Source organism: Mauremys mutica, chromosome 2, assembly GCF_020497125.1.
Source record: "Mauremys mutica isolate MM-2020 ecotype Southern chromosome 2, ASM2049712v1, whole genome shotgun sequence".
NCBI classification, from domain to species: domain Eukaryota; kingdom Metazoa; phylum Chordata; order Testudines; family Geoemydidae; genus Mauremys; species Mauremys mutica.
In genome coordinates this window covers 39,442,288-39,459,125 of record NC_059073.1, presented here as the reverse complement: position 1 = coordinate 39,459,125, position 16,838 = coordinate 39,442,288, and the positions used below count along the sequence as shown (strand labels likewise).

Genomic DNA, 16,838 nt, shown 5'->3' with positions numbered 1-16,838 from the left:
AGGAGCAGGAGAGCTGCTGGCAGCTGCTACGGTCTTAACAACCAGCTTTCTGGTGAGCGAGCATGCACACATACACCATCTCTGTGTGTGTGTCTCTCTCTCTCTTTCACACTCCCCTCCCAACACATACTTGTGTTGTTGTTGTTAATTCTTGGTATTTCCCGCAATGCACATATTTTCTCTGTAATTTTATTCTTTCAAAGTGCTGTTATTTTAGTTTGACTAGTCTATGCATTTCATAATTTTATTTCTCTCTTACGCTGAAATTTAATTCTTTGAGTAATGTGTTCTAAAATGCCTAACCTGTCCTGGATGGAGTAATTATCCCTATGATAACTTTTTAAAAACATATATTCTATCTAGGTTTTTTGTTTCTACGGGTGGCGTACATCTGCACATTACCTCAATATTGATGCACATAACAAAATTCATTCTGCACATGGATGGAAAAAATTTAAAGGAACATTCGCTTTGGCCACTTTCGGAAGACAGGATACCGGGCTAGATGGACCTTTGGTCTGACCTAGTACGGCTGTTCTTATGATATGAGAGCATTTCACCTCTGGTCACTAGTTCAAATACAACCCATGGCCCAAATCTGCATCCTCAGAAGAAACAGAATAGCTAAAACTACTATTAATTTCAATGGCTGTAAGACTGGTCCAGTAGAAACCAAAAATCATTCCTATTCAAGATTGTCTGCTGGCCTATTTGAAATGAGTCAGTACTCTCAGTCCATTTCCCAGCAGTCAGATCTAAATCACATAGGCCACCAACATAATGGGCACCCTTGTTGTAGTCTGATCAAGAGTCCAAAGACTGAACAAACATGGAATCTGGACAATCCTCCCACTTCTTTAGGTAATTCCTCTGGCGCAGTAGGCAGAGGAACGTAGAGAAGCCTGCACTGCCACAACCTTCGGTTTGTAATAGATATAAGATATCATTGTCCAGGGCTATCTATCCAAACCTCCAATGAGAATTAAACATATTAACTTAGAGCTAAGGAGTATCGTTAGGTAGGAAGGAGTACTTAGCCAATGCAACTTGGAGTAAACTACATGCATCTTTAACAGCTGTCACCGTTTATAATCATCTGCCTGAAAATATAAATAATAGTGCCTAGCACTTCAATAGAGCATTTTCATCCACATATCTCAAAGCATTTTACAAGTGAGGAAACTGAAGCACAGAGAGTGTAAGTGTCCCATCAAAGGCCACATGCAGCAAATCAACTGCAGAGCCTGCAATAAAAGTCAGCTCTCCTGACTCCTGAACTGTGGGCCTTGTCCACTGGACCATAGTACTCACTGTGTCCCTAAGACACCTCAATGCACACTGGCAGAGAGCCCACCACACTGCAACGCATATCAGGCCTGACACACTCACTAACCCCATCACAGAGTTGTTATAGTATGTATCTAAAAGTTGTCTTCTAAGGTATAATATTTAAACTGATCATATGTATGGGTTGTGTACAATGAGTTACATGTGTACTAGAAATACATTCTAAAAACGTGTTTGGAAGGCAGTGCACAAACCCTGCCTGCCCTATATAAAGAAATGTCCATTTACCTGTCTGACCCGCTGATTACAGGAAGAGGACACTAAGAGCACATTTACACAAAAGGTAAACAAAGCTATCAAGCTAACAACCATGGAGGAGAGAGTTTAGTGAGCAGGCCAGGGGACAGACTCTACATCCCAGAAAGACTTCCTGGCTCTTGAGACAGAGACAATGGACTTCAGGAAATACAAGGGTAACAAAAAGCCATTAATCCATCATGTAAGGGACAAGAGACCAAAGCTCTTGGAATCTGTGAAAGATGGATCCTTCAGCCGTGTGGACTGAAGTCTCTGGAACCTGACAATAGATGAGAAATTGCCTCAGACCAAGATTGTAATCTGTTAAACTTTAGACACTAGAAAGCATGTGTTATTTTTGTTTTGTCTGCAATCATACCTGTCATTTTCTCTTGCTTAGTACCATAGAATCAGAGGGTTAGAAGGGACCACAAGAGTCATCTAGTCTAACCCCTGGCCGAGATGCATGATTTGTTGTGTCTAAACCATCCAAGGCAGATGACTATCCAGCCTGCTTTTGAAAACCTCCAGTGAAGAAGCTTCTACAACCTCCTGAGGCAGTCTGTTCCATTGCCCTACTGTTCTTTACACTTAGGAAGTTTTTCCTGAGATTTAATCTAAAACTGCTATGCTGTAGTTTGAACCCACTGCCTGTTGTCCTGCCCTCTGTGGCAAAAGATAACTTTTCTCCATCCTTTTTGTGGCAACCTTTCAAGTATCTGAAGACCATTCTCATATTCCCCCCTTAATCTCCTCTTTTCCAAACTAAACATATCCATGTCCCCTTCAGACTTTGCTCGTATGGCTTGCATTCCTTTGAACATCCCTTTGATCATCTTTGTTGCTGGCCTCTGGATCCTTTTCAGTTTCTCTACATCCTTTCTATACATTGATGACCAAAATTGGACACAGTACTCCAGCTGAGGCCTACCCAGCGCTGAGTAGAGTGGAACTATCACCTCCCATGACTTGTACTCTATGCCTCTGTTAATGCAACCTAAAATTGCATGTGCTTTTTTTGCAAGAGCATCGCATTTCTGACTCATGTTGAGGCTGTGACCCACCACAACTTCCAGCTCCTTCTCAGCAGTGCTGCTGCCACGTCAATTTTCCCCCATTCTGTATTTATGCATTTGTTTTTTCTTCCCCAAGTGCAGCACCTTACATTTGCCTTTGTTGATTTTCATTTTGTTTATAGCCCAGTTCTCCAATTTATCAAGATACTTCTGAATTTTAGCTCTATCCTCCAAAGTATTGGCAACCCTCTCCAGCCCCACCAAACTTTGTCTCATCTGCAAACTTGATCAGTATGCTCTCTCTACTTATATCCAAGTCATTAATAAATATGTTCAACAACATTGGACCCAGAGCAGATCCCTGTGAACCCCACTTGAATCACTTACATCTCTGTTCTTTATTAATAAACTCATTCTTGTTTTATTACAAAACAATATCAGTGGCGTATGTTAAAGTGAAGTGTGAGTCTTCAGATAACCTAACAGGCTGGTGTGTACATTCTCTTTTTGAAGGCAGCGAACTTAATAATTTCTGTGAGCATCACAGTGAGACATCTCTAGGATTCACTAACTGTTAATTGCGTGGGCAAGGTTTAGACCAGCAGAGGCTCAAGGACAGACTGGAGTGGCAGGGAGTTGACAATCTAATCTCCAACAAGGCTGAGACTTGCTGAGGCAGAGAGATCACATCATAGCTTACAATTCTGAGTGTCCCGAACAGAACATCACACTCACCTCTTCTGCTGTCCAGAAGGAAGCTTGTGCCTTTTTATACATGTTCCATATATCTGGGTATTGGAGTGGGAAGATGACAAATCTACGAGGATTTTTTCTGAGAAGAGGCTCTTCATTTGGTTTAAAGTCATTTTCAATGGCATCTGCAGGGAAACCCTAAAGAAAAAGCAGTGTCACTTCAGTGTTATTACTCCACCACTTACTTCCTTTTAAAAATAATTAAAAGGAGGAAAGATAAAAAATTTCTTTGAATTAACCCACTGAGATATGCACATGCCTGAACCAAGTAACCGCAGGATTTTCTGCTGTAACCCTTGCTCTTCCGTTTGCCATCCCTACTATTGCTTGCCATAGCTTATTGCTTTGTCTTATTTGTTGAGTCCGCGCAGATTGAGAATGGGTCGAAGCCCACCCTTGGCCTTGGGGATCAGGAAGTAGTAACTCCTTAAATTTCACTGTGGAGTTCCACGACTTATATGGTCATAACGGCTCAGGAGCACTTTTTGGTTTGCAATCCTGAGCTGAAGACCCCCCGCTGAGTAAATCTAGCACCCAAATAAATCAAGACGCCTGGCGTCTTTTAATTTGGGCACTGGAGCTTGTTGACCATGCCGTTCACTGAGGACACCACTAGTGAACACGGCTGAGGGTGAGTATAAAGATACTCAGACTCCTTGGAGGGGACAAAGTATTTCTTCTCCACTTCTCTGGCCGTCGTTGGGATAGAGGCTGGGGTCTGCCAGATTGTCTTGGCGTTGGTCTGGATAGTGCGATGATGGGCAATGCTACTCGGGACGGGGCCTCCGCTGAAAGGATGTCCACCACTGGGTCCTCCAGCTCCATTACCTCCTCCACTTGTAGGTCCATATTACGTGCCACCTTACGTAAAATGTCTTGGTGGGCACAAAGGTCTATCGGGGGAGGACCCGAGGTGGTTGTCCCCGCCACTGCCTCATCTGGGGAGGATGAGGAAGATGCCACCGGAGTCAGGGGATCCTGTGGCAGATCGTGTTGTGAGGTGTCCTGTTGCCCAGGATCTGCTACACTGGGGTCTGGGGCCTGCGCTCGGGTAGGTGCAGACGCTTCCATACCCCCCGGAGGACGACTTATGGTGGCTTCTGGTACCCAGGGTTCTGAATGGGCTGAGCAGGAGGCCTCCGATGGAACCCCTTGGGCTTGGTGGTAAGCCCACGAGGTCCAGAAGAACCATTGTGCAAGCTCCTGATTCGGGTCTTGGCCTTCGTCTTGCCATTGACCCATATTACCCTCGCCCTGGCTTGGAGCGGGGTAGGCTGATCACGAGGCGGCCTCAGACTGTGATGACCGTGAGGCGGAGCGCGAGGGCCAAGGCGGTGCGGAGCGTATATGTGTCGACTATCTGGGGTGCGGTGCAGACCGGTACCGGGTCGCTGGAGAGCGGTGCCAGTGAGGCGCTGGGGAGCAGTACCGGGATCGAGACCGGCGTCGACGACCGAACCGGTACTGGGATCCAGATCTGGATTGTGACGATAACCGCCTGCAAGAGCGGTGCCAGGATCAGCTCTGGGAAGGAGACCGGTGCTCTGACCAGTGCTGGGAGCGATGTCGGGAGTCTGAATGATACCATGTCCCAGAGCCGTGCCGTGGGGTGGCTCGGTGCCACGAGTACAACCGGAGCCGCGAGTATGACCAGCGCCGTGAGAGGGAACGGCGTCGGGACTGCGGGTGGCATCAGGATCGGGACCTACTCAGGGATCAGGAGCGGTGCTGTGTTTCTGTGGTAGGAGATGGTGGACATATTAGGGTTGGCTTGCCCCTAGACTGTACCACACGAGTCGGAAGCGGTGCCGTAGCCTGCACTGGTGCCGGCTCTGTGAGGGCAATGAAATCTCTCGCTGTTGCAAATGTCTCCAGCGTCGAAGGAAGCCGGGGCTCAACCACGGTTCCATCGGGGAGCCAGTATGCGCCAGACTCAATGGCTCCTCCCTTGATGCCGGAGTCAACGGTGCCGATATCGGCACTTGTACTCTCGGTCGCTCCGGTGCCGGACGGGACTCCGAGGTAGGTGCCGGCACCGCCTTTGCCAGTTGCTGAGAGGCAGTCACCTCCAGTTTACACTGTCTTTTCTGGCCTGGAGACAGGGAACGGCGCCGAGTCACTTGCACTGGATGTGGTGCTGGAGAAGTCCGGTGCTGCGGGCCTCTATCCGAGTCTCCCCGCAGTGTAGACCTGAAGCTGCCGCCGGGGCACTGCACGCCGATGCACTCGGTGACGGAACTTGGCATGCTGATGGGAGATCCGGGTTAAGGGCCGCCTCCATAAGGAGCTGCTTGAGCCTAAAGTCCTGCTCCTTTTTGGTTTGAGGTCTGAATGCCTTAAAGATCATACACTTGTCCGTCTGGTGAGATTCCCCGAAACACTTTAAACAAGGGTCGTGGTGGTCTCCCATTGGCATTGGCTTTGAGCAGGCTCAACACGGTTTAAAACCCGGAGCCTTGGGTATGAGCCCGGGTGGCAGGCAAGGAGGGAGGGGGAGGACCCCTTCCAACCCGCTAAATTTAATTATAAACCTTACACTATAACAACTACTGCACTGTACTAACTATACGACTATAACAACTATCTAAAACCGGAAAGCAAAAGCTCGGGAGAGTGGAGGACAGCTATGCCACGCTCCACAGTTGCAACGACGGTCATAGGCAGTAAGAAGGAACTGAGGGGTCAATGGGTCGGCTGGGGTATATATCCAGCACCATTAAAGCGCCACTCCAAGGGGCTCCACAGCTGACCCACCAGGTGTTGCTAGGGTAAAAATTCTCTGATGATCGTTCTAGCGGCGCACACACACTTAATTGGAATCGATATGAGCAAGCACTCGAAGAACTGCAGAATGCCTACCACAAGGCGCAGGAGGCAAACCACCGCTCTACTGCTGCACCCATGAGCTCCCGGTTCAACAGAGAGCTGGATGTGATACTCGGTAGCGATAGCACCTCCACTATGGATACTTCACTGGCTTGCGTGCCAGTCGAGAGTGGACCAAGCCAGGAGGATGAAATCTTGGACAAGGATATGGAGCGGGAGGGGGACCCAGAGGAGGAAGAGGAGGACAACTCAGAGGCCAGAGATGAGTGCAGCCAGGAACTCTTCTCTACCCCAGAGGACGCTAGCCAGTCACAGCTGTCGGAGCTTGGCGAAGCATAAACAGGAGAGGAGGCCCCTGGTAAGTGGCTTTGATTTTTGGAATCGCTGAAGTGAGTTGTTGGGGGCGGAAGGGTTGCAGAAAGCAGGCTTGTGTCTGTATGATGCGCGTACCACCACGTGCCTAGTCTGAGTGGCAGAACAGGCTGTTGATTGACTCCCTCACTTCACAGGAATCTCCCTCAGAGATCTCCAGGAAACTCTCATGAAGATACTGGGCAATCCGCTGCCGCAGGTTCTTTGGCAGAGCTGCTTTGTTTCTTAACCCCATTAAGTGTAACTTTCCCGTGCCACGTTGCCATCATTGGAGGGGGGAGGGGGCACACCATTGCTGCACACAGGCGAGCCGCATAAGGGCCAGGGTGGAATCCACAGTCTTGGAGAAGACCCTCTGTTGATTCCCTGCTCACCCTCAGCAGAGAGATATCTTCTATAATGAACACAGCCTGTGGAAAATGTGGGGCCCCAAGAGCCATGTGCCCAGTGTACAGTAGGGTCTGGGAACACAGATTTCCCCTGCCCCTGCAACTACTTACCATTTGGGGGGTCTTGTAGCTCATGTGTGCTTGCTTGGGGTCAGCCAGTTTGGGACAGGTATGTGAATAGTGGCTGTGTTTTAAATCACTAGATCAGTGGTCTGTGTGTTGCAAACAATACTGCTTCTGTAAAATGTTGCGTTTTGGCTTCACAGATTATGACCTTGGGAGCCCAGTCTCCATCTTTGTTATCGCCAGCTGAACGGCTGCGCAGAATTAGAAAGGGGCCACAAAGAACTAAGGAGAACTTTCAGTGTGAGGTCATGATGCACTCTGCAGCTGAAAAATAGGAATTGAAGGAGTGGCAGGACAGCAAGAAGAGAGACCAAAAGTAGAATGCAGCGCACCAGAATGAAGCCATGGAGCAGCTCTTAAATATTATGGAGCGCCAAGCGGACACGCTCCAAGCACTACTAGCACTGCAAACCAAGCTGCTCCATGCCCGCCATCCCCTGCAGCCGCAAAACTCTTTCCCATGCCCCCCCCAGACACCGCCAACACACTCTTATCAACTTCCTGGCTCCAGTCTGTACCTGCAGCATTTCACTCCTGCCCCATCACAGTCCAGCACTGTGGCCTCCCACTACCCACTGCACTCAACACCCGTCCCTCTTCAGTTTAGCCCTGCTGAAGTACAGTACCCGCTGCACTGGACTCCAAAGGACAAGGTTGCATATGATACCTGGACATACACAAATATTTAACCATCCCGGGACCCCACCTCCTCCTGGGACCTTCCCTTCCTCCATCCTCCTCAGTGCTGATTTTTTTTTGTTTGTCTCTCTCCTCCGGTTGTTGTTTTTAATAAAAGAATTGTGTTGGTTTGAAAGTAATCTTTATTCCATTAATTGAAAGCAAACAGAGCCTGCAAAGCAACAGGAAATTTTCTTAAACCTTCACAGTGCATCGTCTGCACCAATCATAATCACCTCCTAGCATTACAAGCACTGCACTCCCAAGCATAGCAACAAATATTAGTGGCTTTCAGCTTTAAATTCCTGCTTCAAGGCATCTCTGATCCTTTATGGCCCCGCACTGCTTGCCTCTAATAGCCCTGGTCTCTGGCTGTTCGAATTCAGCCTCCAGGCACTGAGACTCAATGGTCCAGCCCTGAGTGAAGCTTTCACCCTTCCCTTTACAAATATTATGGAGTGTACAGCACGCACCTATAAACATAGGAATATTGTCATTGGCCAGGTCCAACCCCTTACAGGCAGCGCTAGCGGGCCTTTAAATGGCCAAAAGCACACTCAACAGTCATACTGCATTTGTTCAGCCTGTTGAATCCTCCTTGCTGCTGTCAAGGTCCCCATGTATGGCTTCAGAAGGCATGGCATTAAGGGGTAGGCAGGATCAGAACTGGCATTTCTACTTCACCTACCGTGATCTCCTGGTCTGGGAAGAAACTCCCTGCTTGTAACTTCCTGAACAGGCCAGTGTTCCAAAAAATGCATGCGTCATGTACTTTTCCAGACCAGCCTGCGTTAATGTCCGTGAAACACCCACAGTGATCCACAAGCGACTGGAGAACCCCAGAGAAATACCCCTTGCGATTAATGTACTCGGTGGCTACGTGGTCTGGTGCCAGAATTGGAATATGCATGCCATCTATCGCCCCTCTGCAGCTAGGGAAGCCCATTTCTGCAAACCCATCCACAATGCCACACACGTTGCCCAGAGTCATAGTCTTTCAGAGCAGGATGCGATTAATGGCCCTGCACACTTCTGTCAACACAAGTCCAACAGTCGACTTTCCCACTCCGAACTGGTTAGCGACCATTTGGTAGCAGTCTGGAGTAGCCAGCTTCCACAGTGCAATCGCCACGCATTTCTCCAACTGCTGGGCAGCTCTCTTTCTTGTGTCCTTGCGCCGCAGGGCTGGGGTGAGCTCATCACACAGTCCCATGAATGTGGCTTTCCTCATCCAAAAGTTCTGCAGCCACTGCTTGTCATCCCAGACGTGCATCACAATGTGATCCCACCACTCAGTGCTTGTTTCCCGAGCCCAAAAGCGGTGTTCCACTGTGGTCAGCACCTCCATGAATGCCACAAGCAATCTTGTGTCGTAGCTGCTACGCATGGCAAGATCAATGTCGCACTCCTGTCTTTGTTGTTTAAGGAATAACTCCACTGCCACTTATGACGTGTAAGTCAGAGATAGCAGCATACTGGTCAACAATGCGTAATCCATTCCTGCAGACAGAAGAGGCAGAGTGTGCAGTATGCAAACCACTGAAAGATGGCACCAAATGTGGATTGAAGCACAGGGACTACTGGAATGCGAAGCAAAGCATCACAGGGCATTGGGACAGGACCTAGGATGCCCTGCAACCCCCTCTGCCTTCCCACAACTCTTAAGAGCAGAAGAGGAAGAGATGCTCTGTGAGATATCTGCCCAGAGTACACCGCTCCAAATATCGCTGCAAGTGCAGGAAGTTTGAACACGCTATTGCGCAGGCAACTGACAGTGTGAACACACAACAGCGGTTTTCCTTCAGCCCTCTCTGAGCGGTGCTGGATCTGCCAACACCGTAACTCTGCCAGCATAGACACACCCTAAGGATTCTTTGCTGCTTTTACAGATCTAGACTAACACGGCTACCCCTCTGATATTAGGTACATTACCTTTTATGGAGGTACACTGCCAAATATCAGCCTACAGAGGCATTCCATAATGCAGAGATTGCAAGGTGCAAGATATTACCTCACCCACCTTCTCCGTCTAGACATTGCAAGGCATTTTAAATCATTTCAACACTGGTAATGCTGTGTCCCCAAACCAATTATTGAAAAAGTTTATTTTGCAGTGCACTCTGCTGATCTACAGGTGTTTATAAACGAGAATTTCAGTCCGAGTGTGCTCTATGTTAGCATACACACTGTAAGGCAAAGCAGCTCTCTCAGGGCTGTCCATATAGCTAGTGTTTCCCTTCTTCTCTGGCACTAGCTAAAAGGCACCATCCTGGCAAACAGAGGTGCAGCTTATTTTCCCAGTTTGCCCATTGTCTTTTTTAACAATATCCTTCTATGTCTTCTGGGGACTCACCTCAGGGTAACATCCTCCAATGTAAGGACAGCCTGCAGGAGTGAACATGCAATTACTAACCTGCCCCTCACTCTCTTCCACCCATTCACCCCACAACTCCCCACCCACCTAGCTTCGGTACAGGGGGCATATACAAGAGGGAAGTAACATGGAAAACGATGGAGGATATCTCAAAGCTGGGAAAAGATGGGAAGGACATTCCAAAACAGTGGGAACAATAACATTTTATCATCAGCATCATGAAGACTGGCATTGGGACAATAAGTACTTCTTTTTCAGATTTCCCTCAGCACCTGTAAGACCATGACCTGGCCATACAAGGGCCTTCTCTGCTAAAATGAGGATGATTTTCCAGTTACCAATGGCCTTCTACTGAAAGAAGCAGGGAGCTCAGCTGCTTGCTTGGTGTCAGGACGGTCCTGTGACTAAGGTAATGACTGGGATTCAGAGGACGTAGGTTCTAATCCTGTGTAGGATAACTATGAAATTAAAGAATTAGAGTTTGATTAAGGACATGTGTGTGTTGTAAAGAAAGGCCCTGACTAGCAAGCACATGGAAAGCCTTGAAAATAGTAAGTTACAAGGCCAGAAGTAATAAAGTAGGGAGGATATCTGGTTGAAAGAATAACTAATGAGTAAGGTTAACATTTTGTCACAATTACTTTTAGTAAGAGTCTGGGATAGGTCACAGGAAACAAACAAAAATTCACAGAAGCTCATGACCTGTCCCTTTTACTAAAAATAAAAGAGACAAAATGGGGCTGACGGTGGGATGAGAGCCTGAGCCCTGCTGCAGTTGATAGTTCCAGCCCCACCACGCTGGGGCTGAAGCAGACAATGTTTCAGAAGTCTCTGGAAGTCATGGAATCCATGACATAATCTTAGCTTTACTAATGAGATAAGGGGAAGTGTCTAAAAAGAAGGCCTCTGACCCATAGGGGTGACTGGAGATGGTTTAAAATAAAACAAAAATAATCTGTTTTCAAATGAGCCAACATGGCCCATCCCAACCTGTACACCTGTTAAAATCTATGTGAACCCAAGTGCAATGAAAAAACTATTGAGCAGCAAGGAGGAGGAACGGAAAGACCTTGGGAAGAAAGACGATTGTAAACATGATCTGGATTAAGACTAGAAATAAGGGTGAACTGTCTCAAATAGGCTTTCAGATGAAGTCAGTAACTGGCAATGACATCACTTGTTTGTTAAAGGGCATAAGAAAGAAAACTCTTAGAGGGTTTACTGCTAATACCTGCACGACCACAGTGGACCCAACCAATTTGGGTCTAATCACTAGGGCTACGGTTATGTCACAGAAGTCACGGAATCTGTGACTTCCAGAGACCTCTCTGACATTTTCTGCCACGGGGCTGGACTGCTATCAGCAGGCAGCCCCACAGCTCTCAGCTGCTGCTGATGGAGGACCCCAGCAGCTCCTGGCTGCTGGGCAGCAGGAGGACATCGGAGCTCCCTCAGGGTCCCCCAGAGCTCCCACTCACCGCAAATGGCTGAGATCCCCACAGCTGCCCAGCCATGGCGGTTGGCAGGACCCTCCCAGCAGCCCAACCACAGCAGCTCAGCGGAGGGGGATGGCAGGCAGACCCCTGCAGCTGCCCACTCACCAGAGCGGGGATTGGGCCCCGCAGCAGCACAGCCACTGTGGGTGCTGGACCCTCCTCATTTTGTCAGGGATATTTTTAGTAAAAATCATGGACCGGTCATTGGCTTCTGTGAATTTTTATTTATTGTCTGTGACCGGTCCATGATTTTTACTAAAAATATCCGTGACAAAAAACTGAGCCTTACTAATAACCCCTGGGTTTAACCTGTTTGTAAGTATCTTGATCAAATGCTTATAAATGTTTTGTTACTGTTTAGGTGTAAGTAAACTGCTTATTATTTAGGTTTTTTAGCCAGGGTTAGAGCAATTGTATTGGCCTTTGGATTTAATAAAGGTATCAAATCCATTCTAACTCATCCATACTGCACTACATAGATCTTTTGATTTTGATCTGCAGTTTGACTTGCATTCACACTGCAAAATGACAAGGCTTGGATCTGAGATAGAGCAGGACTCGTGCTCTGACTCCCCCAGCAGGATCCTAGAACCCCAAGACCAGAGTGCTTGCTGATCCAAGTCAGACTGAGTTGTTGTGGACAGAAGGGGGGCTTGGGCTCAAGCCTGATCAGAGCCTGGACTCAATGTGCTATGCAGATATACCTTAAGTGTTTGTACAGTACCTACCACACCAGGGTCCTGATCTTGGTTGGGGCCTCTAGGCATTACTTGAATATAAATAACCAACAAATTGTGCTGGGATCTCTGCATAGCTATCAATATCTAAACAGTGGGGTAACAGACAAATCACCAAATATACTTGGCTTCCAACTGCTGGAGGATTGTTTGGATTCTAGTGAATTCCAGCACTTACAGATTGCATTACAAGTAAATTAATTATCACAACCCTCCCAAGAGAAGATAGTATTTACCTTTTTTTTTTTTTTTTTTTTTTTTAAATTCAAACCCCTTAACATCACAGTAAGAGCAAGGCCTAACCCAATTTCCTTATTTAAATTTAGAAAAGAAAAAAATACACAAACACTTAAAATTTATTTGACATTTCCCTAGAATTTAGCCACTACTATATGATAGAGTTCAAACGCTCCCCCAGGACCTATATGTTCCTGGTGTAGACAGAACTCCCACTGAAATCATGGAGTGCATGCTCAGACTCAGACCAACAAAGATATCCCATATTTTAAAATAAAAAATGTTTTATTATGAACTTTGCCAAACTAAGACCAAACCAAACGATGTTTGGCTGCCCTGACGTCCATTTTTTTAGACTTTTTTCTATGCAAAAATGTATTTCATTACACAGATGCTGTCAACTTAAAAAACAAAACACACTTTTGTCTGAATAACTTTACCAGTTAGCAGTAACACCCTAAGTCACTAGGTCCAAGGAGAGAATACTTCAGTGCTTCACAATGACACTGGAACAATAGAGGACAGCACTGTGTCAGCACATCTGTTGTCCCTGAGAATCACTCACACAACTGAGAAGAGAACTACATTAAAAAACACACACACAAATAAATCCAGGAAGATGTGGCTGCAAAAGAAAGGCAAAAAGTAGTGACTGACGCTCGGTCTACATTAGCAACAATATGTTGGTGTAACTACGGTGAAAAATCTACAGCCTGAGAGATGCAGTTATGCCGATCTAACCTCTGGTGCAGACAGTGCTATGGCAACAGGCGGGCCTGTCCTGGCTCTCAGTCTATGGGTATGGCTACACTTACGGTTTGCAGCGCTGGTCATCCAGCTGTGTAGGAGCCGCGCTGGTGTGTGGCCACACTCACAGCTACCAGCGCTGGTGTGTGGCCACATCTGCAGTATTAGCAGCGCTGTTGGGAGTGCTGCATTATGGGCAGCTATCCCAGCATTCAAGTGCAACAACGTGCTTTTCAAAAGAGGGGGGTGGAGGGTGGTGTACTGTGACAGGGAGCGGGGAAGATCGAGTGGATTTTTGGAGCCAACACTGTTGTGTGTTAGCTTCCTGGATTGGAAAAAATCACAAAATGTTCATGAGCCCTTAGTCTTAACTCTTAATTGCATACAGCCTGCCTCCAACACGGGACTCCCCGCTGTTTCACTCCCTGTGGTGTTTGCTGTGATCAGTGTTTGTTTTAGATTAGCAATTCAACGGAGCTCCGATCGGTTCTGTTTCATTCACTCTCCCTGCCTCTCATTTGATTGTTTACAGCCAGGTACAGATGATCACAGCAAACAGGAGCTCTGTTCGGAGCTCCCATCGGTTCTGTTTCATTCACTCTCCCTGCCTCTCATTTGATTGTTTACAGCCAGGTACAGATGATCACAGCAAACAGGAGCTCTGTTCGGAGCTCCAATCGGAGGTCGTTCACAACAAAACAAAGAGAGGCTGCATAACAAAACAAAGAGAGTAATTTATAAAAGCATTCTGGGATACACCTTATACCCTGGAGGCCAATCACAGCGCTGGTGTGTGGCCACACTTGATGACCAGTGCTGCAGCACCAGCGCTGGAATCCTTATTCCCCATGCCGAGTGAGGTATACGGCCAGCGCTGCAGCCAGGGAGTTGCAGCGCTGGAAGTGCCCTGCAGGTGTGGCCACTTACTAATTGCAGCGCTGGTAGAGGCTTTCCAGCGCTGCAAATTGCCAGTGTAGCCATACCCTCAGGGAGGCAGAGTACCTCTCCCGCCAGCAGGTGTTGTCTTCACTGAAGCGCTGCAGCTGCCCTGCTGTGGCATTTTTAAGGGCTTGGCTACACTTACAAATTTGCAGCGCTGCAGCAGGGTGTGAAAACACACCCTCTCCAGCGCTGCAAATTGCGGCGCTGCAAAGCGCCAGTGTGGTCAAAGTCCGTTATTCCCCACAGGGAGGTGGAGTACGGACAGCGCTGGGAGAGCTCTCCCCCTGCGCTGGCGCTTTGACTACCGCGGCAGCGCTTTGAAGTGCTAAGTGTAGCTACAGCGAAATGTAGACAAACCCCGAGAGCAGGAGCGCCCATTGGCTACTAGGACCACAGCACTGCCAAAAGTCCCGAGAGCGTGTTTAAGCCAATGAGACTTGGTACAGCCCCAGGGCCTGGGGTTTTCATAGCTGCCTTCCAGTGCCCGTTTTCCAGCGTCTCTTCACAATCACAACCCGAGGCTGAGCGGGGAGGGCGCCATGCGAGTCTAACCAAGCTCACAGCTCCACAAACCGGGGCTTCAGAAGCCCCCGCCCGAAGCCCCGGCTCACGCCCCGCTCGCCAGCCTCCGACGAGCCGCACTTGAGACAGAGGCTGACCCGCCGTCAGCCCCAGCGGCCGGGCGAATAAGGAACCGGTGCCTCCGTTCCCGCTCGCCGAGCACCTGCCGCACCGCGCTGCCCGCCCGCGGTAGCCTGGCCCCGCCGCGCCGGAGTCCGGGCTGAGCCCGAGGCCCCCCAGCCAGGCTGCCAGGGGCCGGCCGGCCGCAGCGCGCTCCCCGCCCCGAGGGCAGCGCGAGCCAGCTGGGCGCGTGACCGCGACAGGGCCAGGCGCCCCGGCAGCGCTTACCCGCTCCGGCCCTACGGCCTCCTGCGGCGGAGCGCGGCCCCGGCGCTCGCCCATGGCGCGCGGCGGCCAACCGGGGCTGCGCCACGGGCCGGAGGGACACGCTCGACCAGCGCTGCGGAGCCGCTGGGACGTTACAAACGGCGCGGCTGCTCTGTTGGTACGGAGCATGCGCGTTCCGACGGAGCATGCTCAGTGAGCTCGGCTGAAGCCGCTGCCCTCCCTCAGGCGGGGAGTCTGTCCCCGGCTGTTCGCGGGGGCGGGGCAGAGGCGCGAAGGGGCCTGAGGGGGCGGGTGAAGCACCCCCTCCCCCCACCAAAAGCGACAAGCGCCTGCCAGGCCCATGGCTGCATAAGGCCTCCTGCCGCGGGCAGGCGCGGCTCTGCGGTGCCTGCCCTGGCTGGGCCTGGCACAGCTGCAAGGGGAGAGGCCCGCCTCGAGGCCACTTGCTGAGCACCGCAGCATTGGCCTGCGTTAGCTGGGTACATCAGCCTTGGCCACCTGAAAGGCTGCTAGTAGCTTCAGCAGTCAGCTCGGACAGCGGTGCTAGCAGAGCCCCCGCTGGTTGTAAGTCTTAAAATTTTGTTCTTTCTCGTACACGTTTGTTCTTTGGGATCGTGTGGCAGCATGGCAGAGTGATTGCCTGGTTTGGTGTCAAAACTTCTCCAGCTTCCTTTGATCCACTCCAGGCGATTGCCTTCATCAGCTGTCATTCTGTCTCTTTTTCCAGCAGCCTAGTGCTTTTTCACGTCACTGTGTCTGTGTAGAACCTGCATCCCACATGTTCACCACAGGCCAGATTTTTAAAGAGGGAAAGTACTTAGTAGATACTTTTGAAAATTAGTTGCCTAAATATCTTTAAACCTAGCCCTATACTATCTTGAATGAAATACTTATAGGCAAATATCTACTGTATTGTTATAGTTATACAATATAGTTATACAACCATGAGAGAGACTGACAACCACAAGTATTAAAAAATCATGAGTTGTACATACAACAGTTATGAAAGTGAAATACATACATGTGGGTTTCTCTTACTTTGCCATTCTGTTTCTGAGCCTTTAGAGCAGGGGTGGGCAAACTACGGCCCACGAGCTCCTGCTGGGGAGCGGGGTCTGGGGCTTGCTCCAATCCGGCACTCCAGCTGGGGTGCAGGGTTGGGGCCGCTCCATGTGACTCCTGGAAGCCACAGCATGACCCCACTCCGGTGCTCCAGGCGGAGCGCAGGCCACACCACGTGGCTCCCAGAAGCTGCAGCATGGCTCCGCTCCAGCTCCTCTGTGCTCCAATGGGCCCCTTCCAGCGCTCCAATGGGAGCTGCAGGGGCAGTGACTGCGGACAGAGCAGCGTGCACAGCCGCCTGGCCATGCCTCCACATAGGAGCCGGAGAAGGGACATGCTGCTGCTTCCAGGAACTGCTTAAACTCCGCTTGGAACCTGCACCCCTGAGCTTCTCCACACTCCCCAACCCCCTGCCCCAGACCTGATCCCCCCTCATGTCCTCCAGACCCCTCAATCTCAGCCCAGAGCATTCGCCTGCACCCCAAACCTCTCATCCCTAGCCCCACCCCAGAGCCCACAACCCCAGCTGGAGACTGCACCCCTTCCTGCACCCCTACCCCCAGCCCAGGGCCCCCTCCTGCACCCTGAAC

At 49.6% G+C, this 16,838-nt stretch overlaps 1 protein-coding gene across 3 annotated transcripts in view; it reads right to left on the bottom strand.

Moving 5' to 3' along the window:
- Positions 1–15,402, bottom strand: part of RRM2B (ribonucleotide reductase regulatory TP53 inducible subunit M2B) — a 50,827-nt gene extending 35,425 nt beyond the window's left edge. The window contains exons 1-2 of one of the 3 annotated variants that reach the window (XM_045006901.1): positions 15,187–15,402; positions 3,336–3,491 (exon numbers count right to left, since the gene is read on the bottom strand). In XM_045006901.1, the coding sequence (XP_044862836.1) occupies positions 3,336–3,491; positions 15,187–15,354 (324 nt within the window). In that variant the 5' untranslated portion in view covers positions 15,355–15,402. Of the gene's footprint in view, positions 1–3,335; positions 3,492–14,919; positions 14,940–15,186 lie in introns of those variants that run through there. The other 2 variants (XM_045006900.1, XM_045006902.1) reach the window with 2 other exon arrangements.
- Between the last annotated feature and the right edge of the window lie 1,436 nt (positions 15,403–16,838).